Source organism: Aquila chrysaetos, chromosome 3 (genome assembly GCF_900496995.4).
Source record: "Aquila chrysaetos chrysaetos chromosome 3, bAquChr1.4, whole genome shotgun sequence".
NCBI classification, from domain to species: Eukaryota; Metazoa; Chordata; class Aves; order Accipitriformes; family Accipitridae; genus Aquila; species Aquila chrysaetos.
This window is the reverse complement of record NC_044006.1, coordinates 46,405,241-46,431,664: the sequence shown is the minus strand read 5'-3', so window position 1 is coordinate 46,431,664 and position 26,424 is coordinate 46,405,241. Positions and strand designations below refer to the sequence as shown.

The following is a 26,424-nucleotide window of genomic DNA, read 5'->3' as shown; positions in this document are numbered from 1 at the left end:
TTTTTAAACTGCTCTCTCAAAATTTCAAAAGCAGCTTTAAAGTTAGTCAAATGTCAGTGTTCGGGAGTGAGACACAGTGAGAGGGAGTTGCTGTCCAGAAGTTCATTGTTAAGCATTTGATATCACAGATTTCCCTAATTTGATACTCCTAATTGAATCTAGCCAGTTGCTTGCAAGTGGCTCTCAAGTTGCATCATCTCATTATTCTGTGACGAGGGACTGATTGCAGAATAAATCATTAAAACTTAAACATGTTTAAGTTAGACACTGAAATTTGAAAAAATCCTTGAATCACAACTTAACATTTAAAATTGAATGTCCATCCTACATCTTTCATCTCATCACTCAAATTCCACTTCTTTGACCGCATCTGTGTGATGTTTAGGCATAGTTTATGTCCCATCTCTGAATTCTTTTCCTGTCTACAGCTGAGGGTCCACAGCCTACTAGAAGGCAAAAATTATAAATTCCTTACAATTCAAGATTTTTATGTAAGGCCAAGCTAGTCTACTTTACCCCCAAAATAAAAATACCAGACTGATAAAGAAGTATCCAGAAATGAGGCAAAAAGTTACAAGGACATGAGGTGACATCTCTCCTTGGAGAGTAAAAGGAGAGGAGTCAGCAGGGTAAAAACAAGTTACAACACAAGTTGTTAATAAAGATTCATTCCCTTTGTCTCTCGCACCAATATGATGTTTTAATACATTAATTTTGTGGTAATTCTGATTGATCTCAACACCCCTTTGCACAGAACACGGACTTGTTCCCTGCTCCAAAGCAGTCTTCATGCAGTGAATGTAATAAGCAGGAAAGTAAATTGCATTTCATGCAAGCATGAATAATTCTATGAGTAAAGGAGCTCTAAACACAAGTAGACTCAAATATACTCAAATACACTCAAAACTGCTATGAATGAAGATAGTGTATTTGCCTCTATCTATTGTTTTCTTTCAGGTTTGTTGCCTACACAATGTTTACCTACACACTTAAGACTGGACAGTTTATCTGAGCAGCACCCTAGGACATGAACTGAATGAATCCCTATCCAGTATGCATGACAAGATAATAATTTCTAAAAATGTTGATCCAAACTCTCAATTTCTCTATTCTCCATTTCTTCATCCTCCTTAGTTCATAGCCTAAAGCCAGTGCAAATAGAGCATTTGCCCTTGTTAAAGTTTTCAGCTAAGCAATGGAGGGAGCACACAAATTCTGAAAAATTACTCCTAGAGGAAAGATGGTTCTTGAAGTCTGGTGTGAGCAGAGGTGCTGGGTTCAGAAAGCAGCAGCAAACAGCCCGTGTCCAATCCAACGGACAGGGCAGAGAAGAATCGTAAAAACACTGTGGCAAAGTGCTCTGTTTTCACCGAGTGGCTGAGAGGAATGGCAAGCACCAGACACACTGGACCTTTCCATGGAAGCATGGGAGGTAGGAACGGATGGACAGGGCTGAGGGGCATAGTGCGATTTTTAAAGATACAGTCAAAATATCCTCAAGCCAGCTAACTTGCTAGCAGTATGACTGGAACGGCGCAAAATGTCAACATGGACTAATCACATGTGCGCTTGCTCGCTTTCTCAGCTGGCTTTTGCAGCCCCTAGGTAGCTCATGCTGTGATGGCTGCTCCGAGTCTGGGCCCCCACCTCACCATCCCCCCATAGCTCGAGTCGAATGGAGGAATCTCTCCTGCCACTAGCTACTGATTAAACTACCACATAGCTGGACAGCAAATAGCCAGTTTCAGAAAAACCTTTTGAGTATAAGCCCAATGATAGGAAGGCAGAAGAGGGCCCAAAACTTGCCTTGTAGCTAAAACACAGCAAACAGCTAAAGCAGTTAGTGTCATTCCTCAGGGTTCACCAGTAAATCCTTACCCTTAAACTCAAAATGTACAATCCTTACAATTGTAAGGGGACAGATGTACTTGCTTTTAGATTCTAGTTTTCTTTTAGGCCATGAGAGTCCAGCTACACCACAAAGATAGAGCTCACAGATGTTCTCTTACATAAAAATCAGGGTTTGCCAAGACAGGCTTCTCTTTCTGTCTGCCAGCTAGTATCGGCCCAAACCATGTAACACAATAGCCTGTCTATATACAAACAAAGGCACTCAAAATGACAATATATCCAAGTGATAAAACTCTTGTAAAATAACAAAAAAAAATTTGTGCTTTTAGAAAAATGGCTATTTTAAAACTTTAAAAAGAAACAGAAAGAAATAGAATATAAAGAATAAAGAAATAAAGGAATGAGTCTTACTTTAGCAGATGGATTAATTGTAGTCCATAATTAAGTCTGTTTATTAAAAATAAAACAGATGAAATATTTCGTTAGTTATGAACACATCTCTTTTTATGAGATTAGCATTCAGTGTTAAGCTTATTCTTCAGGTATGTTGTATCTTGCATTGCATAACAGAAGAGTCTATGTTTTATAGCCTTTAACACTTTCAATTAAATTGTTACCAAAGTTTCCTTTCAAAACATCCTAAAACGATCTTGTGCCTACTTGCAACTTTAAATATGTCTGTGACTGTCTACAAAGATAAGTTCGGCTCTTCCTAGTATCTTCTCATAATAGGCATTTGATAAAGAATCTATTTATGACAGTTTCCAAGAGCATGACTAAACATGATGTGTAAGAGTTTACCACATCACTTACTCCTCACTTTAAAATTTGGGTTATCCAAAGCTATTTGAAATCAATGGGCTGAGAACAAGTGACCAGTTATTTTCACGGTGATGAGCACAAGTCTTTTTTATAAGAAAGGGGATTGCCATTCTTCCAAGACGGTAAGGTAAAAGAGGTGATATTAGTGTCTTGCAGACTGCCTGCATGTGGAGTGTTTTTGTTTTTCAGCTTTCCCTATAAAAGCTGAATATTCAGCTAAATATTACCGTTGCCAATATTTAGAAGTGATGCAAGAATCATCAGATTGGATATTAAGTAAATACCTGTATAATTCATTTGCAGGATCTTTAAAGTATTTTAAAATATGTTAATTGGTAATATTTAAAATTAATTAAAAAGAATAATTTAGAGGGCTTAAAAAAATTGTTGGATTATTTTCTGAATATAACTGTCAAAAATGAAAGCAAGCAGAACGCTAAGTAGTTTTCAATCTGATAGTAATTTTGACAGCAGTTAATCATTACAGATTCTGGACATAAGACTACAGAGGAATTTTAAATTTATTTTTAAAAGCCACTAGTTTTTTTGTAAAAACTGTATTGTAATAACATTTATGTTTAAGGGAAACATAGTAGCTTAATTTTGTTGGGCTCTGGTCTCGATATCCACAGCTGCCAAGGAAGTAACTCCCATGAAATGGTACAGCTACTCAAGTGAGAACACTAGATGGCACAGATATGAATCCAAGCACCCACTGTGTAAGCCCAGCTATTACAGCCTGCAGAGCTGTTCTATCACAGATTTGTTTGGTTAAGAAGAAAAGGAATGTAGCTCTGTTTAAGCCTTATCCAGAATTAAAAACTAGTTCAGCTGCTCAAATAAGTTAGGTGTTAGTTAAGAACGAATCTCCTGGTGCTTCAACTAGAAAGCACAACTTTTACTCTTTCTCTGACTTTTACTCACTTTTTTTTTCCTTCCAGCTTCAGTATTTGCTTCCAAGTTCACAGCTGCATTTACGACTGCATGTATCTTTTTACACGGGCAATGATTTCACATTGTTCGTCTCCTCAGCCTGTATTGATTAGATGAATGTGTGGTTTGGCTTTTCATGGACATATTTTAAAAGTTTCCTTTGGACAAAAGAAGTAATCTCAAACTCCATTTCCACTAATTCCTCTCTTGACTCAATATCTCTTTTGTCTTCAACTAACTGTAATCCCTTGTGCCTGCTCTTGGCCTCAGCTTTTACCCTGCATGCTCTACTTCCATAAATCTGCTGTCTGTTCAGTAAGCAGAACTATGTCTGCAGCAGTACGTACGTGCCACAGCCTCGTCTCTTAACACTCCTAGATGTCTTCAGTCACAATGTCTCCTTCACATTAACTACCGAGCTTAACTTTCTATTATTTACTTGAAGCTTACCTGTTAGGAACTTTAGCATTAACTTTTGCTGCTGAATACCCTTTTATATGCTCAAAGTGAGATTCCATTCTCCCAGTCAAACCAATCTGCTAACAAACAGAGCTACATGTTCCCTTCAAGGTCCATTAACAAAACACAGGCTGTCTTGTGCTCAAGACTGACTGTGGACTTGCTCCAGTCCAAAGATGTGACTTAAAAAATCCGTACTCTCTCAGTTACTGCTTTCTGATTATTTCCCATTGGTTGCCACATAGCCTTTCCTTTAACCAGATCTGACACTAGCAGAAAGGATTTCCTGAACTGTTTAGCCTAACCTTCATCTGAAAAAACATTCTTCTCTTCATGCCTGTTATTTTACTCTTCATATAATATTGATGCTGCAGCACATATTTTTACATAAACTATATAGCATAATAGAAACATGTATTAGAAAAAAACTTCCTGTCTTCCACTCCTACTGAAATTTTTGAAGTATTTTTCAAATCTTTGCTCTCTTTACCAATACCCTGGACAATATAAGCAACTAGTTCAGGTTTTCCCAAGAATCCAAAACCTACACTTTCAAGACACAGACCTTTTATATAGAGACTCATCAGGTCCAAACCCACTAGTGAAATCTTCCATAGTGGTAATGCATATATAACATACGAAGAGTATTATTCTGACTGATACTAGAATATCTGTCTTATTTTTCCTTTTTTTTTTTCAAATGTTTTTGATACAATTTATAAGATTATATTAGTAGGATGGAAATTTGAAGTGTCAATTTAAATTTTTGTCTATTTGTTTATGAGCAATCTCAAAGCCTTATGAATATACACTAGAATTAATTTGTTCAAACAAACTCAAAAGAAAAAAAGTGGTTGTAAAAGATGGTAATAAATATCAGTTAGGGGCATTATTAATGATTTTGCAATGACATTTAAAATGACTAATCAGGAAGTTTTTTCTTTATAAAATTCAACCCAAATATCATAAATAACATATTTTAAAATGCAGAGCTATTTATAAAATAAAATGTAATTAAGCCAAAATCATCTTTCCCAGAGCATTTCTAGATTCACTCCATGTCATTAGGATGCATTTAGGGAAGTAATGAATTTAAAGAGTTTTGTATAGGAATCCTTGTTGCTGCAGCTATCATCATATTGAGTATATATATGTATGTGGCGACCAAATTCATATTCTGCACTCAGTAAATACCAGGAGCTCTAAAGCTAAATCAGTCTGTAGAAGCAATCCTTTAATGTGCTTAACTGATAATGCTCTGAGAAGGCTGCCATGGACCTTACAATTTTCCAAGTCCTAGTGTTGGCCACTGTGATGTTACTTTCTGCTGTGACTTTAGTATGTGTTTAAAGGAACCAATATTGTATTTACACAATAGATAATACATAAACTGTAAGAAGTTATGACAGGCATTGTATTTCAAGACAATTATAATTTGCCTCTAGTAGCTTTATAAGGCATGAGACTAAATACCTATTGAGTTTTACCACCCAAGAAGTACTGTTTTGCACTGGAATGCCTGGATTATATTACTGATATAAAATAGAAAATAAACTTCAAAATAAGGAAAACAGGCTACATACTGATTTGTGAATGATCTCATTGCACACCAGCTCCAGAACACTAATTTTATCAAGAACCCTGAAGCTATTTATAATGGCAATTGCTATCACTTCATTTTCAATTTCTTAACCTGTTAGGCAAAGAAAAACACAGTTCAGCTGAAAAGAACTAGAAAAGATTCTCATAAACAGCATTACAAAGCAGATGTACTACATGATTGTGAGATTCTGCCAGCACCCACTGTTTGTAGATCATGCACTAATATGATCTTATTTGTTAACTTAGAATCTGAAAATAACATTTTAAAAAGTTCAAATTTACAGAACAGTGCTAATTAACGACCAAAGGCTCAAAATTCAAGAAGTGTATTCACATGCATTCATTAAAAAACCAGTCCATGAATCCTTGTATCTAAGTAAGGTAATTCAAACTGCTATGTAATTTGCAATTACAGTTAAGGTTTGTTATTTATGAAATCTTCTAAAGTTTATTTTGGAATCAGTTTCTTCTCTTGCAAGAACTGTAAAAACATAAAAAGCATCACAAGTCACCAAAATAGATTATTTAGTTACTGCCCAGGTTGTCAGTCCCACCTTATGCAGAGAGAGACACACATCCAAGATTCAACATCAACAGAACATCAAGACTTTTGAGTGAAACAAAGTACCAACAAAGACTGTTGGTAATAACAAACTCAATCAACCTTACAGTAGGTAGATACATACTCTCTGAAGTTACACATAAAGAAGGTTTCAGTCATGTACTTCAGGTGCAATAACTGAGGATGACTTTTGGCAAGTGCATTGCAAGGCTCTGACGGCATGCCACGAACATCAGCTTTTTTCTTGGAAAAGTGTAAATACTTCTGATATGAATTGCTCATTTGTCACAAACTTGTCCATACTGTACTTAAGCTAGGATTCTAAATCTTATTGGCTTTAAGACACAAAGCATTATTGATAAGTATCTGTACCTCAAAAATATTTTAAGTTAGTCTTGATAAAACATGTAAAACGCATACCTTTGTTTCTATTATAAACAATTTCTACTGCATCTTTGAATGCTAGTCATCAAAAGGAGAAATCAGCATGAACGATGTTGTGTTCACCCAAAGTACATTCTGTTCACCACCACCAGAGTAGTTGTCTACTCTGTTCTCTCTTTTGCAAATTCCGCTTTGCAACTGTGGCTTGAGACATCACATGAAAAGTAAAGAATGAAAAACAGAAGGTAGAACACTACTGTGCAGCTTAAGCAGGTGAACTGTATAATCCAATTACATAAATCAAAGTAGGAATCATATTCCAAAGGCAACATGAAAAAGTGAGAAATCTGGTTTGTATACCAGTCAGAGGTACTCTTTCATATTTTATTTAACGTGAAAGGAGTTGAAAGTAACAGTGAAGTACAGCCTCCTGGGGTACATCTATAAACAGTCATTGAATGACAGCAGAGTTTACTGATAAGGATAATATATCATGTGTATGTGCTTATACATAAAACTGGTTAATAGATGAATTAACTTATAGTAAGAATAAAGTCAACTTTTGAATACAAGACCGCCATTATTTCATAAGGATTCTTTTGTTAATATTTATTCCATGTCCAAGATCAGAATTGTTTGTGATAGTATTTAGGAGAGAAGGCAAACAACTGGACAGTTACAGATAAAGGATTAACACTGAGTTGATACAACCTCACAGATAATCCCTAACACACCCTATGTAATAATTTGATCTGACATATACGGAAAAATGCTTTAAAATAAAGGTTTTTAAAATATCCTTCTGTGTAACAAAAAGAGTATTCAGTGTCTGTTGTGATGAAAGCAATATGTGGCTACAAAAGCCTTTTTTAAAATCAGACAACCAGATCAACACAATCCACAAGAAAGTCAGAATTACAAAACTAGGCAATGGGAGAACAGCTCTTAACATAGTTACTAAAATTCACTACATCAGATGACAGGATCCAAAACCATATCAGATTCAGACACAGATTCACAGAACAGCTTTATGGCTTTCAGTAGGTCTTGGACAGGAAAAGGGTGCTCAAGTCCAGAAGTATAACTTTCAAAATCCAAGGATACCCGCAAGTCAAGTACTTCACATGTTTTTGACACTACACTCCTGAGATACTCCGGTTTGGAAGCACCAAACTGCTAAAAAGTAGAATTGCTAAACCTAAAATCTGCTAAATCTCTATATACTTTCTCTAAGTTGTCTGACTTACTCTACTCCAACACTGAGTGAAAAAAAAATGGATAACTAAATCAGGAAGCCTGTTTCCCCTAGACCCCCTTTACAGGTATAAATGAACCTCTCCTTCCCTATAAAGTGATTCAGATCAGGAGCCTAATGCCTACATCTTGTTTAGATATCATAGCTGAATGTCCTAATCAAGTGATTGTAATATGGAAAGGAATAATATTTTTTTTTCAGATTCCATGCAGAACATTGCATTTGTTACAAAAACTTGTTTAGCTGAGACAAATTCTTGTGTGGGAGAGGGGCATTTTAAAAAATCTATTCTAAAGGCAAATATAAGATGATATATATAAAAATAAAAGCAGCAAAACACTAAGCCAAGTCCCACAGATTCTTATTTTTCATAAAAACTGCACTTAATCTGTCTGTGGTAATAAAAGATAACTTAAGAAATTATTACTTGAATAGTCGCTGAAAGTAAAAGCAATATATTGCAAAAAGTGTTGTTCCATTAGAAAACTATATGCAATTTTGTGCCTGCATTAGTTGTCTCCCATGCACAGAAAATTACAATAGAACTTGATATAGATTTAAATTGCTATAAGTGATACCTAAGAAGAGGTTTTTTTTAAATTTTACTTGTGACCAGTTGTAATACCTCCTTACTAAAATAAGTTTGTATTTTGTGTCCACATTTGCCTTGGAGGTTTGTTTTCAATTTCCCATTTACTTAGTGTCTGGGTAAAAGTGCTACAGGTTAAGTAACAGATATTTTCTTAAAGACCTGTGATGAATTATTTGTTTTCAATTTTATTTTTTTGTTTCGAAGCTTTGTATACTATGCAAACATAAGGAAATTCAAATGCCAGGCTACTTGGTTCCAAACATATTTTGGTGTAGCAATGAAAGTTCTGCCACACAAAATGATAAATTCAAATATACAGTGGTTTATTTTATTAAAAAAAAAGTTAATTCTTAGAGGAAATTTTATATTTTTACAATTATATTCTATTGTGTTATTTTTACAACTTCCATAGACTATCAATATGTAGAAAATTTTTTAACTGAAAACAGAACTGAGTATTTATATCTGGTAAGAATTCAGCAGAATTCGAAATACCCCAATAATAGGATGGAGATAAAACAAATTAAGAATCTTGAAAGTGGAAAAAGTTTCCTTTCCATTTCTCCTTGTGGTCAGTAACAGGGGTGGCACTGCACATTAGAAGTCTCCATTTGCAGTATTTACTACACCAATCCCCCAACATAAAGTAAATCAATGCAACATGAACATTTTAAGAGTCCTAACAACTAATTGAGCATAATTGAGATGAAAAGAGAAGTTCCATAAACTCAGCGATAGTCAACGTAATATTAATCTCATTTGCATTTCTTAAATGCCCAGATTTAATAAGTGGAGGACAGAGCATATTAGAAAAATGAAACATGCCTGCCAGATACTGTTGCTTAATTCATCGGAAGGTATACAGCAAAACAACAGATGAATGACACATACTGCATGTGGTTCACAGATACCGCCAATTCAATCAAAAGTTCATTTTAACAAATGAACAAAAGAGCTCTAAAAGTGCCAGCTGCATTATCTGTAACTGCATGAGTTTATTGAGTCTATTCCCAAGCCATACCTATCACACCCACTCACTTAGGCAAATACAATTGTTAATGAAGAAATATTTTCTAGTTCAATCTATTCAACCCCTGCTACAAATCTGCATTCAGCAGAGCACTTCCAATTTGCCTAAAGTCAAGTTTCCAAACTGCATGCATACACTCTTCCTGTGCCATACCTTGGTTCCCGATACTTCAAAGTTTGAAGCATTTCTCAGTGAAGTTTTTTGAGTACCACCACCTTCCTATACTGGACTTTTAAATTGCTTTGTTTTAAAAAGTGCTTTTTTTGACAAATCATACCAGGCAGCTGCTGTTATTTTTTTTTTTTTTTTTCTAGAAGCAGTATTTTCCCCAAAGGTCTAGAAAAATTTTTAGCCAGGCAAGTGCTACAAAGCCTACTGTTCCTTACAGTGTAGTATTACTGAAGAAATGCCTTGCTTAAAGTTGTATACGTGTATATGTATGATTCCACTCATCCATTATTGAGATTATTGAGACTACTGAACAGTATCAGTATATAAAATACAATGTACAAATATTTAAGACAAAACACATCTGTATACTGACTACAATGTGAAGTAAAATCCAAGTATCAAATTCTTGATTTCTTTGATATAAAACCACATACAATGTTAATAAACATATTGATCATAGTCCTGTAAATGCACACATATTTATAAAAAGGGACACACTTTAAGCAAATTTCTTGAACTAATAAACTTTTTTCTCTTTCACTGAAAAACCTGTTGAGTGTAAGACTAAAATCTGTATAGAATTCTCCTCTTCGTTTTGTAGCATCTCTGCTTTTAAGCAATTCAAATATGAGAGTATATCCACCACAGCAACACATTAATTTTTAGATGCAAGTAACTATGTGAGGAAGCCCATCGCCCATCAGAGAACAGGCTTTCCTATCATCTCTTTCTTGGTAACAATTATGGAAAGAATGCATCTATTGATTTTTCTGTGAATTCATATGCTGTTTCAAATTGTAAACCTGCATGCTCTAACATGTTCAGATGGTGGGAGGAGAACAGACACATCTCTCTTTTACCATACCCAAGAACTTCTTGTGGGTTTTCGCTCTCTAATTTTGATTGCGGAATTTATTTAAAAAGCACTTTTTAAAAATAACTCTCTACCCTAATTTCTACTCTGTTCCTATGATTTGCTTAGAACACAGGGGGCCTTGGTTGCGCTGCCATTCAGAGGGACCTGGACAGGGTGGAGAATTAACCCAAGAGGAATCTTACAAAGTTCACAACGGGGTAAATGCAAAGTTCTGCACCTGGGGAGGAACAACCCCATGCAGCAGTACATGCTGGGGACTGACTGGCTGGAAAGCAGCTTTGCAGAGAAGGACTTTGGGGTCCTTGTGGACAAGAAGTTGAACAGGAGCCAGCAACGTGCCCTCACAGCAAAGAAGGATGAACAGCCCCCTCAGATGAATTAGGCAGCACATCACCAGCAGGTCGAGGGAGGTGATCCTTCCCTGCTACTCAGCACTGGTGAGTCCACATCTGGAGTGCTGGGTCCAGTTCTGGGCAACCCAGTACAACAAAGATATGGACTTACTGGAATGAGTATACAGGGATACAAAGATGATTAAGGAAACGGAGCATCTTTCATATAAGGAGAGGCTGAGAGAGCTGGGACTCTTCAGCCTGAAGAAAAGAAAGCTCAAAGGGGCTTTAGCATAGAAATAACTGATGGATGAGAATAAAGAAGAAGCAGCAGTCAGACTCTTCTCAGCAGTGACCACTGAAAGGACAAGAGGCAATGGGCACAAATTTAAGAAAAAACAGGAAACTCAATCTGAGTACAAGAAAATACTTTTTTTTTTTTTTTTTTTTTACTGTGAAGGTGGTCAACCACTGGAACAGTCTGGCCAGGGAGTCTGTGAAGTCTCCATCTTTGGAGATATTCAAAACCTGACCGGACAGGGTCCTGTACAAGCCCACTGTAGCTGACTCCACTTGTGCAGGGCAGTTAGACTAAAAGATCTCCAGAGGTCCCTTCCAGCCTGAACAATTCCATGATTATGTGACTTGGAACTACAGGGGAATCATTCCTGACAGTGCTGTAACAGGCATCAACCTGCGGGTATGACTGTCAACATTTACCAGAATATGAAGCAGAACTGGGGGCAAAAAGCCAGTACAAAAGCACAGTGCACCTTATTATACTTACTAAGCAGCATCACTCTCAGCTGTATAAAACATCTCAGTGTACTAGTGAAATCACCGCACATATATCCTCACTGTTCTCTTAACAGACTTCTTGCAATTACCTACCTCTCTTAATTTTTAGAAAGCTATTTTGCATAGATGTTAACTCTGACATTTCATATCAAACTCAGTCCTGCTTGTTTATGTTGTTGCAGTGTGTGAGTGTTTTAAAAATGTGGTATTTGCAGTGCAAATAAGAGTATTGGTGGAGACACTGTATATTGCTGAACATACGTCTTCGGTAATTTCATCTTATATTACCACAAAAAGATGTTAAAGTATTAGCTTTCCTGAAATAGTTGGGTAGTGTGCTTAACCTGGGCACAGTCATATTTTGTAAGGTATAGGCACATTGCAGCACTAACTTAACATTCCAAATGTAAATCTTGGTCTGGCTACATTTAAAACCAGTATTATATCACTGCAACACAGTTTTCAAATGATCATACACTGCTGCAAGAATGGAATCAAGCCCAAAGCCTCAAGTTTAGTGCTACAGCTTGATGTACAGCTTTGAAACTCTGAGCAGTGCTCTCAAAATAACAGCACATGTAGTGTTCAACTTCGATGGTAAAGTTAATGTAGATATTGACACACTTCTGTTAACAGTCTCACCTGTGGAGTGCCGTCCCCACCATCACGAAGTTTCAGGAAACCTTTCAACATGATAGACAAAAACAAAGTTGAAAAGGCATTTATGGAGAAGTCGTTTAACAAACGCCTGATAGAACACATTATTCACAGACGAGGCTTAGAATTGTTCATCAGATCAGAAAGTCACCAACCATTTGCCTTGTATACATTGTGAGATAGGTATTTAAACTTAAAAGAAAAGCATATTATGAAGTCTTAGCATTAGAATTGACAAACAGGCTGTATAAAACTGTACTCAATTGCTATGTTAATATCACTTGGCTTTAACTTTCAGTGCATACTCTGATAAAATGCTTTTTTGCTAAGTGCATTCCCATCACTTCCAACATTATCTATTTAATAACCAAAATACTATTTAGCAATAACAATGCTTATTGTTTCCACATTCTTTTCATCTTCAGTCTATCAAAATAAATTGCCATGAAAAAAACAGATGATGAAGTCTGCTCCTGCCAAGAGAAGATCCTTATCTACATAAAATTTTTTAATGATGAATTGAACTTTGTGAAGCATTTCGCATCACAGTTTGCTTTGCACTCAATTTTAGGCACACAATTTAGGCACAACTTTACTACCTGCAGTGTTGTCCTCCTTGCAACTACACTAGTGAGCACAGCCCCAGATATCCACTGGGCAACTCGGGTCTGTGTAGGCTGCCTGTCTCACTGTAAAAGTATGTGAACAGCGCTGAAACAAAGCCACCAGCTCCACTTTGGATCATGCTGCTCTTGAGTATGCTGCAGAATGGCTCAAATTCCCACACATACTCAGTGGAGAGTGCTTACTGCTCTTTGGGATATGTCAGGAAGTATTTCTAATTATCAATATTTGAGCAATACTACCTGTTCAGGCCAGCCTGCTCAGGACTTTTTCTTTTGATGAGGGGCATGAACAACATAACGTCTGGAGGTCTCTTACAGCCCCCACCCCCTTTTTTTAAAAAAAGATGTCTGACGATGATTCACTGTTGTAATTTTTCTAGTAACTGGCAACTTTGTTGCCAATTATTTAAATATCAAAATAATATATTTGCCTGAAGTAATAAAAAGCAATAAAAATAAGTTGGCAGTTATTACTTCCATTATAAAAATCTTGATCCAAAGAGTTCATCCAATTAGCAAAAGAATAAATTAGCTAAAAGGTACACTAAGCAAAGTGTTCAATGCTGTTTTCATTTAGATTGTATTTGTGTTCAAGTCCAATAACAAGTAGTGAGAGTGACAGGGATCCATTTTGCAGATCCATCTGGCACAGGATCCCTTGGAAGAGTCACAGAACAAATGTTTAAGCACCAGATGCTGTCGAGGGAGACAGACTACTTCTGTGAGGGTCATGGAGGGTAAAAGAACAGCCAGATGGGGTGCTCAAAAGGCTGGAAGACATCTTCTCCCAAGCACAGCCTCTAGACTAGCAGCATCCAGGCTTTTTAAGTTTCAGTTAACCAAACCACCCATTCCAGACAGCCTCTGCTCCGTACCAGTAGGTGGAGGCATAACAGCTGAGTGGAAACTTCTAGGCAGGGGTAAGAAAGTAAGGGAAATTAAGATAATTTAGAGTAAATAATAAAGGTAACAGGTAATTCCATTGCTGAAGGGAGTAAGGGAAAGGGACTATTTGCTTACAAAAGGGATGCTGCTGCTGCAGGTGAAAGTAAGGAAAATATGACTACATGTACTGAAAAGATGAAAGGAGAGGGGGAAGTTGCCTGGCAAGGAAGAAAAGGTGGCAGCTGTTGTAGGGAGAGGAGAGAGTTTCCTGCTGCTTTCCAGTGCAGGAGGGACAGGTAGCTGAAGTCCAGGCATAGGAAGGCTTGGTTTAATATTTTAACCCAAGGAAATCAGGAAAAGAATAGCTCCTGGAGTTTCCTAAATTCAGACTTCTTCACCAAGTAGGGCAGCACAGTAAGAGCAGATCAATACAGTGATGCAGTTGCTGCTGAGGACCTGGCAATTACACAATACATGTTCTGGGGATTTTACTTCAGACTAGTTCAAACCTGAGCCCCAGATCAAGTATTCCCACTTCAGCAGTCCAAAGGAAAGCTATCTCATAAATCTTTGGTTTCCAAAGAGCAGATATTTCAACTAGATACTCTGGGAAGCACTTCATCATCCTTTTGCCTCTCACACAATAACGCTAGGTGGCAAGGGCAGTGAAATGCATCTCCCTTCAGCCTCAGATATGGAGTCAAGCCTTATTTCTGTTTCTCTTCCTGTTTCTGCTCTGTGTCTTTCTGTCCTTGCTTACACAAAAGGGCCACCATAAAGCCATCAGGAGTTTCCCACCCATTTTGACCTCGCACCACTATTTTGTCAGTGACCAGTACAGAAGGAACTGTGGCCCTGCTCCTCCATCCATGGCAGTTACTCTATGAGGATACCCCAGATAAACTGACTTCAGACGTCGTGGAGGCACTTTAGTCTGAGGAGGGAATGTCTTCTCGGAGTCTCTAGCACCACTGCTGCTTTGCCTCCGGTCTGACACCACCTGGAGGTGCCAGAACCTCTGGATGGGACTGCATCAGCCTGGGACATGGGATGAAGCATACAGTATGTGCAGAACTTCTGGATGCAGAGACACAGTCAACGTCTTCTGCCATGAGCTGGCAGCATGATTTCACCATAATCACCACAAATTTCAAGTTCCTATAATTGTGTTCAGTTACAGTGGGCTAGCCCAGTGTGGGCAAAGTCATAATCAACACCGCTGGGGGCATTTTGCAAACCATGTTCTTTGAACAGTGTATATATAACTCTATATGGAGAACATCCTTTTCTTACATGAAGCAGTATGGTATGATCAAGTCTTGAAACTAGAGACGTTCACACTACTCATGAAAACTCCAGTGAAATTTGTACTCAAGGGACAGTAATCACTGGCATTGAAGTCAATGGCAAAGACTATGAGGTTTTATTAGTCTGTGATGGCACGAGCAGGACATTTTGGCAGTATATTCCATATGCAGCAATACAATATATTATGATTCCACAGAGGTTCCTTTTGCTATACTAATGTTAAAACTTAACAAAAGCAAAAAAAAGAGGCAAAATACTGTTAACATACTTAACATTTGTCAACTATGCTAATGTACTACAATGCTAATACCAGTAGATTATTTTGGGAAGACCCGCCTGGGGCTCCACCCTCTATTGTGCTCAAGTGTTGAAGTGGCCTGAAAACATTTACATTTTGCCAGCCTAAAGCAGCAATGAATAACTAAAAAGCTTCTCCAAACCCTGTTCTGATGTACCACAGTATAAAACTAGAATTCTGCAGTAAAAATGTCCAAAAAATATCATCTACGATTCTTAACGGAGAAGCTTCTTTTTCTTGCAAGTTTTAGCAAACGTGCATATTTATTTTAATGGACTTGGGTTTTAAATTTTACTTTGCAATTTTAAAGGAATAAATAGCCCTGCCATTATTTTATTTAACCTTTATAATCTTGCATTAAAATGTTGTTATCATTAATAATGAACTCTCCATTGTCTTCCAAATTAAGAATTTTACTTTGCTAATCTCAATTTTTACAGTATTAGCAACCAGTCTGCAAGCACAGCGATTTTTTTTCTTTTCAATAGGACATACCAGCGTCATTGCAGAACTCGGGTTAATTGACACCGAAATTATTTTTCCCTCAGCATCTCGGATGATAATTGGGTCTCCACTGAACATCTTCATCAGTCATTGAGAAATGCTTTTTAACATGCATACACAGTGAAATACTATGAGTAGTCTGGCACAATCATTTTCATAACTGAGTAGCTGTTAGGAATTCCATTTTCTTAAACAGCAGCGTAAAACTGGAGGAAATCTCCACAGTTCTCTAGTCCAAACTCTTGCTTCTGAGCTATGCACAAACAAGATTGCTGAAAAACTGAAGTACCATTACTATGGCAACATGGACTGTAATATTAACTAAACCCTGCTTCTTGCAACCAGGCATGCAGACAAACCCTCCATTCTCCTAGAAGGACTTCTGGGTTCCAGGCTTCTACTCAGTCTACCTTAAATTCAGCTTTGTTGAATACAATTAACCAAAACCCACATTGTTTATATACACACATACATACTAGAATAAGGTACCAAAATAAGTTCTGAAATACTGCATAATTAATTTGCATGCCACAAAGAGAATATATTTCAAAATAACAGTATTTTCTTTAAAGACCATGATTGTGGAATATCAAAAGGATGGAATAAATAAAAATAATACAAGGTAAAATAAAAACAAACACAAACCCCCTACTATTAAGCCTAAAAGCTCAGCATGACATAGAACCTTTCCTCTTTTCCAAGCTTAAGATGAAGAATTCCTCACCACTTTTTCTTTCTTTCAAATCTGATCCTGTGTGTTCACTCCTCCCAGATCTTCTTAGAAAAGATGACAGAGAGACTAAGATCTGTATCTCCAGATCTGACCAGACACAGCATTCCCTAGAATGTGTTCCCCCACATAGAGCACAGCATCAGTGGTCCTGTCATCAATCAATGATGCAGAGAAAGGAATATAAATACGCTTATTTCTAAACCTGATCGCTTGTTGATACTTGAAAAGATAAATCACTCTATGAGTATCTCATAAATAAAGTTCACTTACAATGAAAGCATTACTAATTCCAGTAGTATATATAGAGTTATGCAGAAGGCTATTTACCTATCCCAGTGCATGGAAAAGAAAAAATAATAGCACAAACAGTTCTAAAACTCTGAGAGGCACAATAAACTTAAAAGCTATAAAATGCTGTTGGAGAAAACTGCAGAATCACACTAAGATCTTGTGAACTAAAGCTGTGAATCCATACGCATTTTACTCCTCCACAGATGCTTGCCCCGGGCTACTACATTTCTGAAAGAGAGTGTCTGTGTAGAGATTTACAAATTAACTTCACTTGATTTTCAAAAACTGTTATTCATCATTGCATAGTGTTTTCAATGAGGGCAGTCAAAGAAGCTAAAATGCTTCAGCTGAAGCCACTAAGTATTTGCTAACTTGATACTGATGTAGATTCCAGGGTGGAAAAAAGCCCAGAAATTAAGGATCATGGTAGGCCAATTTCACAAGAATTTTGAAGAGAACACTATTTTCTTTCTGACTTTTAAAACTCCTTTCTGCTACTTGAATTTCTACTAGAGCTCCTTCTTCCTCTTTGTTTATACAAATACATTGCATCCTAGTTTCTTCTCTACTGAAAGATGCTGATAATCTCTAGCGAGCAGGAAAAATGGAATAACTAGAACATAAGCTGATAATCTCTAGCGAGCAGGAAAAATGGAATAACTAGAACATAATCCGCATCGCTGGTACTTTTATTTATATCTGACAGTTTGAGCAAAAAAGAACAGTTTTGCAGTTGCTCCCACTTTACCTTTCAATATGCCACGATGAACAGACACTGCTAACAAAAATAAAATACTTTATCCATCTAGGAAATAACTATAGTTTAGGAAGTGAGACATTCAATCCATTTAAGAAATAATAAGGACACACCATGTTTCTTCGATGTAGTGTGCCCTTGTAAACTCCTGGTAGGCCTTAAGTGTTCCTGCACGCATAAGCATGCGTAGGAATGTCTTGTTTCAAAATAAACATTAGAAACTTGGCTAATAAATATAGAATTATCATCTGGATAAAATCAGATGCCTAAAATCCTATTGCCTCTGAGTATAATTATAGTAATAAAAGTATTGCTGACTGATGAAGAAATGTAGTATTTATGCTGCAGGGATTGCAAATCAACACTTTTTTATACACAGCCAGTTAAAAAATCCAGCCTGCATTATAAAACTTCATTGGTATATAAAATAATTCACCTCTGGACCATAGTAATTAATCCTTCTGGCTTTCTCCTCCTGTATTGTCTCTTTCCTATGATTTATATTATTGTCACGATAATAAATTCATCAATTCAAGATAATACTTCGTCTTTACTGGATAAAACATGTTTATATAAAATGCACGTTCATTGTCCTAAATCACATCTTTAAGATACCTTTCATATGTAGTAAAACATTGTCTCAGAAGATTAGAGCAAATATTTCAAAACATGTCTACAAAGCACAACCCTCAGAAACTTCCTATCTTATTTTAAAATCATATCTTTAATCTTATTTTGCTCTCTATATCCCTGGAGTGAATATTAAAAAGAAGGCCTATTTTACAGTTGCCAAGTGGGGATACATCATCTGAACTGCAAATTTAAATTTAAATGCTTTAGATCTTCTAGAAAGATTAAAAACGTGAGTAGTGTTTTCATCTATATTTATGAAGCACTTACTGATAGAGTTCCCAAATTCTGTCAGCAGGGGTAAAAGAGCCTTCTCTCATTCAGAAATGATGTGGATATTGCAGTGCCTTTCCTGTTCTCAGTGGAAAAGTTGTGGGCAGTAGTCTACATTCAATTGAGCCAGCTCATAATTAATTTTACATTAGATAATTTTTTGAGAAAACCGAGGAAATATACTGTTCACTATATCCATTTTCTATTTTAAAATACAAAGGTTCACTCAATGTCAGAACTCCAGTAATTCAGGTTTCTCTGTGCAGCCTATTTCAGAATACTTTTGCATAAAGAGTTTTAATCGCATATGATTATTCACTTTTTCGCCCCACAAGACCCCTTGGGAACAGCACTGACAAGTGCTGCAGACTACTAGGACTGGTAAAATGATTGTGGATGCCATGATCTACTCCACCTGTGCCATAAAAAGCTAAGTTCATTGCTGCTGCCCTGCTCCCAGCCTTTCTTCTTTCCGTCTCCTGCAATGTTCACTCCTGTCTTGCCTTTTTTCTCCCCCTCCAATTAAAGTGTCTGTTTACCCCTCCCTTATCCTCTCTTCTTGACACCAGGTGCCCAAGCTGAGGGGGATTGTGAGTGCACAAAAATCATTCTACCCCATCTCAACTATTACACATTTTAGAACAGCACCAAATGGGCGCAATAAGCTGCAACGTGTTCCCTGGGAAAAAAATGGGCGGAAAAAAACCCCAAAACAAAGCCAGTGTGGGGTCTACTCAAGGCTTTGTGGAAGTGTCAGCCATAGGGAAAACTGGAACCCAAGAACAATAAACCATGATGAGTCCAGAGGAATGCCTGCAAATTTCAGGGCTGTAGCTTTCACTAGCATCAACAGTGTATGTACAAGAGAGAATGTTTATATAGCTGCATCACTTGGCTAAATCTGGATTAACACTTACAGGAAAAGAGGAAAAAGATATTCCTGATATTATGTTGACCCTCCCTACCAGGATGCAGCTTATCTTCCTCATTAAAGAAAAGTGGGAAAGAAAGATTTAAAATAAAACATAATTCATTTACTGTGTCTTCCAATCCCAGCTTAGCTCATGGCTCAGACTGGAAGGAATCTCCATCAGCACAGACTCTACCAAGGATTCCTGTGAGGGGACAGAAGCTAGGAAGCTAGGACACTTCATAGTGGCTGCATAGGAGGTGGTGATAATCTGATACATAAGAAAGTATGTCTAATGAACATAAAAACAGGATTTTGCTCCCTCTTCACAAAACACAACGTTAGGACAGGCTACAAGTATTTGCTAAATAAGTGAACAAACCACATAGCTCAAACCACACTGCATACAGTAAATCTGCTTTCATCTGCTAAGAGAACTATACAAACAAGAACATTCCTTTCTTAATTGGAGAACCATCTTTATGCATAGCCAAGACAGTTTTTCTTAATCTTACCCAACAAAAGCTTCCTATGTTTAAGTGAGAAAGTTTTTGGTCAGTTTTACATTCATCTTGTGCTTACCTTAGTTACCAAATAAAGTCAAATCCTAGAGATAACAAAAATTTAGACTAAACACAATGTGTAAGGATATCAACTTGCTTACAGGGCTCACTAAAGCTTGTAGAAACAATAATCATGCTGCTACCAATGATAAAATCATAGTAACGAAAAGAGCCCATTGGACCAAAACCGTAGGAGTGTACTAGCCAAGACTAATTAACAGCAAAGTACCCAATGATAAAGCTTATGCCAGAAATTAGCAATCTCTGAGCTATTCTGCCCAATGTTCCCATCCCAAGCGAATATGATCTTTCACATGCCTAATTACCCTGGCAAGTACTACTGTAAACACAGCTATACTGCTTCTAGAAAACACTTCTGACTTGCAGCTCTTGCATATTTACACCATGTGGGTACCACTCCCCACCCCCAGTCTGAGAAACACTCATACAAGCATTCTGGATAATTCCTTGCACATTTTCCAGTATCTATATCAAATATGGACTATTGATAGAGAAACTCTGAAAAAACACTTTGATGGTTTCATCAGTGCTACTGCTTTTTAAGGAAAAAACTCTTATTTTAAAATAAATTTCCTGTTCCATTTTTTCTGTGAAGAAAAAGCTATCTTAGGTCTGCCCTGTTGTAGCACTTTAGTCTGTGATGGCCTTTGATCTGAGGCAAGAGTGCACATCATTTTCAAAAGGCAACATAAAGAAAGATCTTGACTTATGAAGTAGGATGTAACTGAACATTAGTGTGATTTGGGCAGATGACTGGAGGGGAAAAAAGGTTGCTTTTCAAGAATAACCCTGAACATTTCAGTATGTCTGTGTGTTTGAAAAGATATTGCTCATGTCCCACTTAACCAGGAATATGTAGGCAGTAATTAGGCACTGAGCCAGTGAGCCTCCAAGCAGTTTCTCTTAATACTGTAATATTAATTAGTATAAAATATGTCCTTGCTGAATAGAAGAGAACAGCCTAATTCATACCAGAAAGAATTAGAAGAGGAAAAATATCCAGAGTTAATAACATAACATTTTTTGCCAAGCAGTGAAAAGCTGAAATAGATGGGTATGCAAAACAAATACACATTTCAGATGAGCTATATCAAGTCACCTATGCAAGATGGATAAAGGTACTAAAACCAACACAGAAGGAAGGCAAAGACAATAATGTTCGCTTAAAGGAATAATCTTGCATGTAGAGTGGAGGAGGCTAGATGATAATTTTTTCTGTCTCTAATTTCTAACTTTCTATGTATAAAGAAGAAGAAACATTGGCCACTGATTTTGTTCAGCACTGAAAATTCAAATCCATCTCTTCTAGAAACAGACCAGTTTCAAGCTCTTACAGACAGAGTTACAAGGAGCTGTTGGCACATGAAATCATACCCGCTCTTCCACTAGACATACGAGCCCTGTTAACAACAAAAGCATGACTACAGCTGACAGAACTACCAACTTGCATGCCTTTGCTATTGCTGTGTCTGACACACAACCTGACTATGAAAAGCTCTATTAGAATAATTAGAAACTTTCAGCAGCTACTTTCTTACATCACTGAATTTTATCCCCACTCTCATTCTTGGGATGAACTATTTCAGCAAAGAGATTATACTGTTTCAGAAAATGAATTTATCCAAGTAATGGAAGGCCATGTTTTTCCAATTCATGCCTGCAAGAGTGGGGTGGCAAGGTATCTTGTAGCAAAATTTTGACCGGTCAGAGAGAGATGGAATTAAGGAAAATGAGGAAATTATCTGACTTCACTAGGCCAATTGTTCAATAAGGTCTAGAAAAACAATAATTAACATCTGTTGAATGATTCTAGGTAGTGAGATGCACTTTTCTCAATCATCAGGGGGAAAAAATCCCCAAACATCAAGTCACCTAAGCTTTCAGTAGAATGTTAAAAAGCTAAGAGGCTGCACCTACGGACAACTATAATTGTTATCTTTTCCAAATTTTGTCTCTTTTGCAAAATTTATGCAAAATTTGCAAAACTACTGTGACATTTGCCTTCTCTTCCTGTGACACTCCAGTAAGAGTTACTAGTAAGTTAATCAGCAAAATCTTACATCAACTGGATGTAATAAATGCATGGTTAGCAGCTGTTTAGTAACACAGGTTACTACTTAAAATTTGTTTTGGAGTAAACTTTAGTAAATGGAATTTTAACATACAAAAAAACGTGTTTAATGGAACTTGAGAAGCTCCCAAAGAGTGCAGTAAATCACCCCAAAACATTTTGAAGCTTTATAAACAAAGCAGACTCATGTCCTCTCCAAAAGATTTAGAAACAGGAAATGCAGAAGACATTTTATATTATTCTATAAAAAATTAACTCTCCGTGCTATTTCTTCTAGAGAAATCCTAGTTAAAATTATTTTCATGGGAAGAGTGTAGAGGGCATAGAAGCAGTACTGCCACTTTCAATATAACTTTTAAGCAAGGTTTTGGTGTGGCTTTATGAGAATGGGCTTAAAATTTACTCTTGAGCTACATCGCATCGCAAGACACGTCGATAAACCTTTAAAACACCTGAGTCAGATATATAAGGCACTGACAAAATTCTCCTTTAAATCAGGCGTGTAACTAGTACCAAGCAGATATTGCTGTTCTGAAGCAGGTTTTCACCAGTAAACTCTTAGTAACAATTTAGCAGTTAAGTCCTGTTGCAGAAATGTTACTATTAAAGCAGTTTTAAAGCTGCCGAAAGTTTACCCTCAGTTCAAAACTAAGCAGGTACTAGTTACAGACTGCAGCTCTCTGAGCATATCCATTAGTTAAAAAGCGGTTACTCTCACTGAAACGTCAACTTTGCTCACTAAAAGTAAAGAGCTTTTAAACTGCGCTCCTATCACAGTATCAGAGTAATTATAACTCATTATCTACTCTTATGCACACAGATGGCATGGTTTCTGTCAGACCAAACCTGCCTGGCCAGAGATGAAGTGTGGCATCTGAGAAGTGACCCACAGCCTTACGTGGGTCTCCCATGATGACCGACTTAAAACCATGCTCTGTTTAGAGTTTCATTTACTTCACCCTCTTCTGTGGGATCAAACACCTGTATACAAATTTACTAGATTATACATATAGCATTAATAATCTGCTTTACCTACCTTTGTGTTCCTGAAAATGTGCATGTGATAAAGTATTGGCTGGTACACTAAGCTTCTCCTAAAGATGCATTTGCAGGACAGCATAACAAAATGAACAAGCAGTTTGGGAGAAAATATGTCACAAAATGCTTTTCTATCCTAAAATATTTCCTCCTTTAGAACGCCATTCCCTAATCGGATTCTAACAATATTAGGATTTTTTTCTTTCCTGATGGATAACATAATGCTTAAGGAATGTTTTCAGCATAAAACATTTTATCCATAACATAGTATGCTCCACTTACATAACTTGAAAATACTTTGAATCCAAACTTTTCACTGGAAACTGTTTCCATTCAAATTTTCAGATAACTAGACCCTTCATACCAACCACTGTTGAACAGGTTCTGAAAAATCAAAATCAGTAAGGTTTATTTGCAGTAGTATACATTTATTTGAACCTCACTATTCAACCTCTTCGCAGGACTGTAACTATTTTAGGGCGTAACCATTTCAGTGTGTTAATTATTTGTCAGGAAGCAAAATAACAGTTACATTCCTGTCTAACGCAAGCATCTGGAATATTTTATGGATGGTTTTAAAAATCCAAGAAATAAATGCAAACTCTGAAACATCAATACATTTGCTTCAGTTTTTCTTCTGCCCAAACACAAAGTACCAAGGGCAGACTCCTCAGCTACTGCCACTACTTTTAGAAACAGAATTCAGGATCTTTCATCTCTACTCTGGATAGCTGCAACATATTTTGCCCAGCTATCCCGTATCTTACAAAACAAGGACTTAAACCTCCAAAAGTTATGTCACTATGTAACATATACATCTAGTAGAGGAGGAGGGAAAACGTTTTCATTAAAATTTCTTATCTACAGAACAAGGGAATGGTGCAAGTGACCAGGAGCCAGCACAAGAAATGGAGCTTCACCCTGACCCAGACAGGGTGGCCCTTGAAAGAAGTAATTTACCTTTTACAGAAGGAACTAACACCCCCTCTTCCTCCAACAGCTGAATCAAAAGAGGGAGGAAGGTTACTCTCAACTTCAGAGGAAAAGGTACATGCTGTCCCTTTTGACAACACCAACAATTCTGGTTCATAAACTCCATGAGCTCGTAATGATAGTTATGCCATAATTTCACAGACTAATCTTTGTGCCTTGAACACTGCAAGCACAGAGCATGCTCTGAGGACAAAAATCAAAAGCTGAACTATGGAACTGGTATCTGATCCAATCAAAGGAAAGCTCTGAAGCCATTTTACCTCATTTTGGATAATGAAAGATCTCACAGGACAAAGAGAAGCTTCTAAAATTGCACAGCTCAGGGAGTGAGTGGACATAAAAGTTTGTGTGTCGTCAGCCTTACAAAGCATACTTCATTTTACTCCTGTTGCTTAAGTAGAGATCATACATTATCTCTGTCTCTCAGATGTTTTGCTAAAAATTTTGCCTACACAATTCAACACCTGGTCTGGTAAATTTAAGCACAGAACACTGGAATTAAATACACAAGTGAGAGATACTTGAGCACATATCTGCATAAGAATGGAAAAACTGAGTCAGGGAAAAAGTTGAAGGCAGAGGCTCTGCCAAAAATAAGCACTCATGCTGCTGCCAGTACCACACAGGTTGAATCAAACTCAGATGTAAACAATCCAATTTTTTGAAAGATTCTGCTTGGTGTAAACTTCAGAGATCAAAACAGTTATAAATCAAGCAGATTCATTTAAGCACATTGTGAAGTAATGGGCTTTGCCTCTCAATAGAAAGTATGACTTTTCTGAGTTGGTGGGAAATTACTATGTAAGGCTTAAAATGTACCTAAAATGTTATTTAGGAGGATGAATAAAAATTGGCTTAGAAAACAACAGCTCAAAGAATGTTTTAAAATCAAGTCTAATTAGTTCAGACTGCAAATGCTGGAAATTCTATAATGGTGACATTTTCCACCTTTTTTTAATCCAAGCATATGATAGGAAAATAACTTTCAGAAAATACTTCATGACAAAATTCAGATAAAAATCACTAGCCATGGAGGTTTCCTATGATCTACATGTCTTTCTCTGAATGACAGTATTTTTTTTATAAAATATAAGAATACCTCATTCCACCTCTGTTAATCCTAAATTCATGCATTTCCATTTTAACAGAATTTTCACAGTAGAGTTTAATCTAACTTCAAATGCTATGCATCTCACAGTCTTGAGATATGAACATATCTTCATACCCAGATGTTCCAAAACGTGTTTAGATGGAAGCCAGCCGAAATGTTTAGATTTAACATTAGTGAGATGAAGTTGCTGCAAGATTTGCTCCTGGTATCTTTAAATATTAAAAAGTAAATAGCTCTCAGCAATCAGAAGCAAGCAGCAGAATGCACTCACAGATTGTTCTGGCCTTTCCCTTGGTGAAGAGAAACAACACGTATTTATTGGCTGTAAGTGAACTTGTTTGCTTGTCTCTTGCTTGGTGCTTGCTTGGATTAGATGCTGCTTGCAGCAAGGTCTGTGAGCTCTTTGGTGCAAATATGGGTAAGCACCGCTGAATGAGCAAGGGCATATTTGCACCTTTGAATGCAGTAACTGAATAGATAACATGACGCAAATGGCTAGATGGGAAGCGATGGCTGACGAGGGCGCAAGAGCATGCTAGGAGCTATTCATAAACATCAGGGGAGCTTCCATGAGAATGTTCTCTCATCATTTCTATAAAGACAGAGATATACAGGCGATGAAAACAATACTCACATAGCAAAAAGAAACATACACTGAAGCTGAAAGATAGCCAGTATACATGAAATACATTGTGCTAGAAATCTCAGAAGGGAAGATCCAGCTACAACATGAACTTGTGGCTGAAGAAAGAAGAGAAAAGCCTGCCCAGACAAGACAAAATCTGCAAACATCTGCTGAACAACAAATCCAAGGTGACAGGCCACAATAGGAGCAGGAAGATCCACAGAAGCATAGGACAATAAAGACAAAGCAGAAAAAGAAAAAAGATAATAGAAAAGAAGCAGAACTGAAGGATTGTTTCCTGTTCCAGTAAGCAGGAAAGAAACAGGTCAAATTATAAGAAATCTTGCAACAAGAATCAGGTAGTGCAACTAGACCTACAAGAAGAGTCAAGATCCTGGCTTCTGAAAGAGCCAGGATCAAAAGCCAAGAAAGAGGAGCCCAGTGTTGCAGTCTGAGGAAGAA

The 26,424-nt window shown here is 37.0% G+C and overlaps 1 protein-coding gene across 9 annotated transcripts in view; it reads right to left on the bottom strand.

Annotated features, from left to right (window-relative positions):
• Positions 1–26,424, bottom strand: part of CRPPA (CDP-L-ribitol pyrophosphorylase A) — a 120,444-nt gene that overhangs the window by 11,077 nt on the left and 82,943 nt on the right. Inside the window, exon 10 of one of the 9 annotated variants that reach the window (XR_003922619.2) lies at positions 23,516–23,617. The exons of 5 other annotated variants lie outside the window; for them this stretch is intronic. Coding sequence is in view for 3 of the 4 variants with exons in the window: in XM_030008354.1 (XP_029864214.1) it covers positions 6,692–6,817 (126 nt within the window). In the remaining variant the exon portion in view is untranslated. Of the gene's footprint in view, positions 1–2,277; positions 2,299–6,649; positions 6,818–12,310; positions 12,352–23,515; positions 23,618–26,424 lie in introns of those variants that run through there. 3 more of the 9 variants (XM_030008354.1, XM_030008359.1, XM_030008360.1) reach the window with 3 other exon arrangements.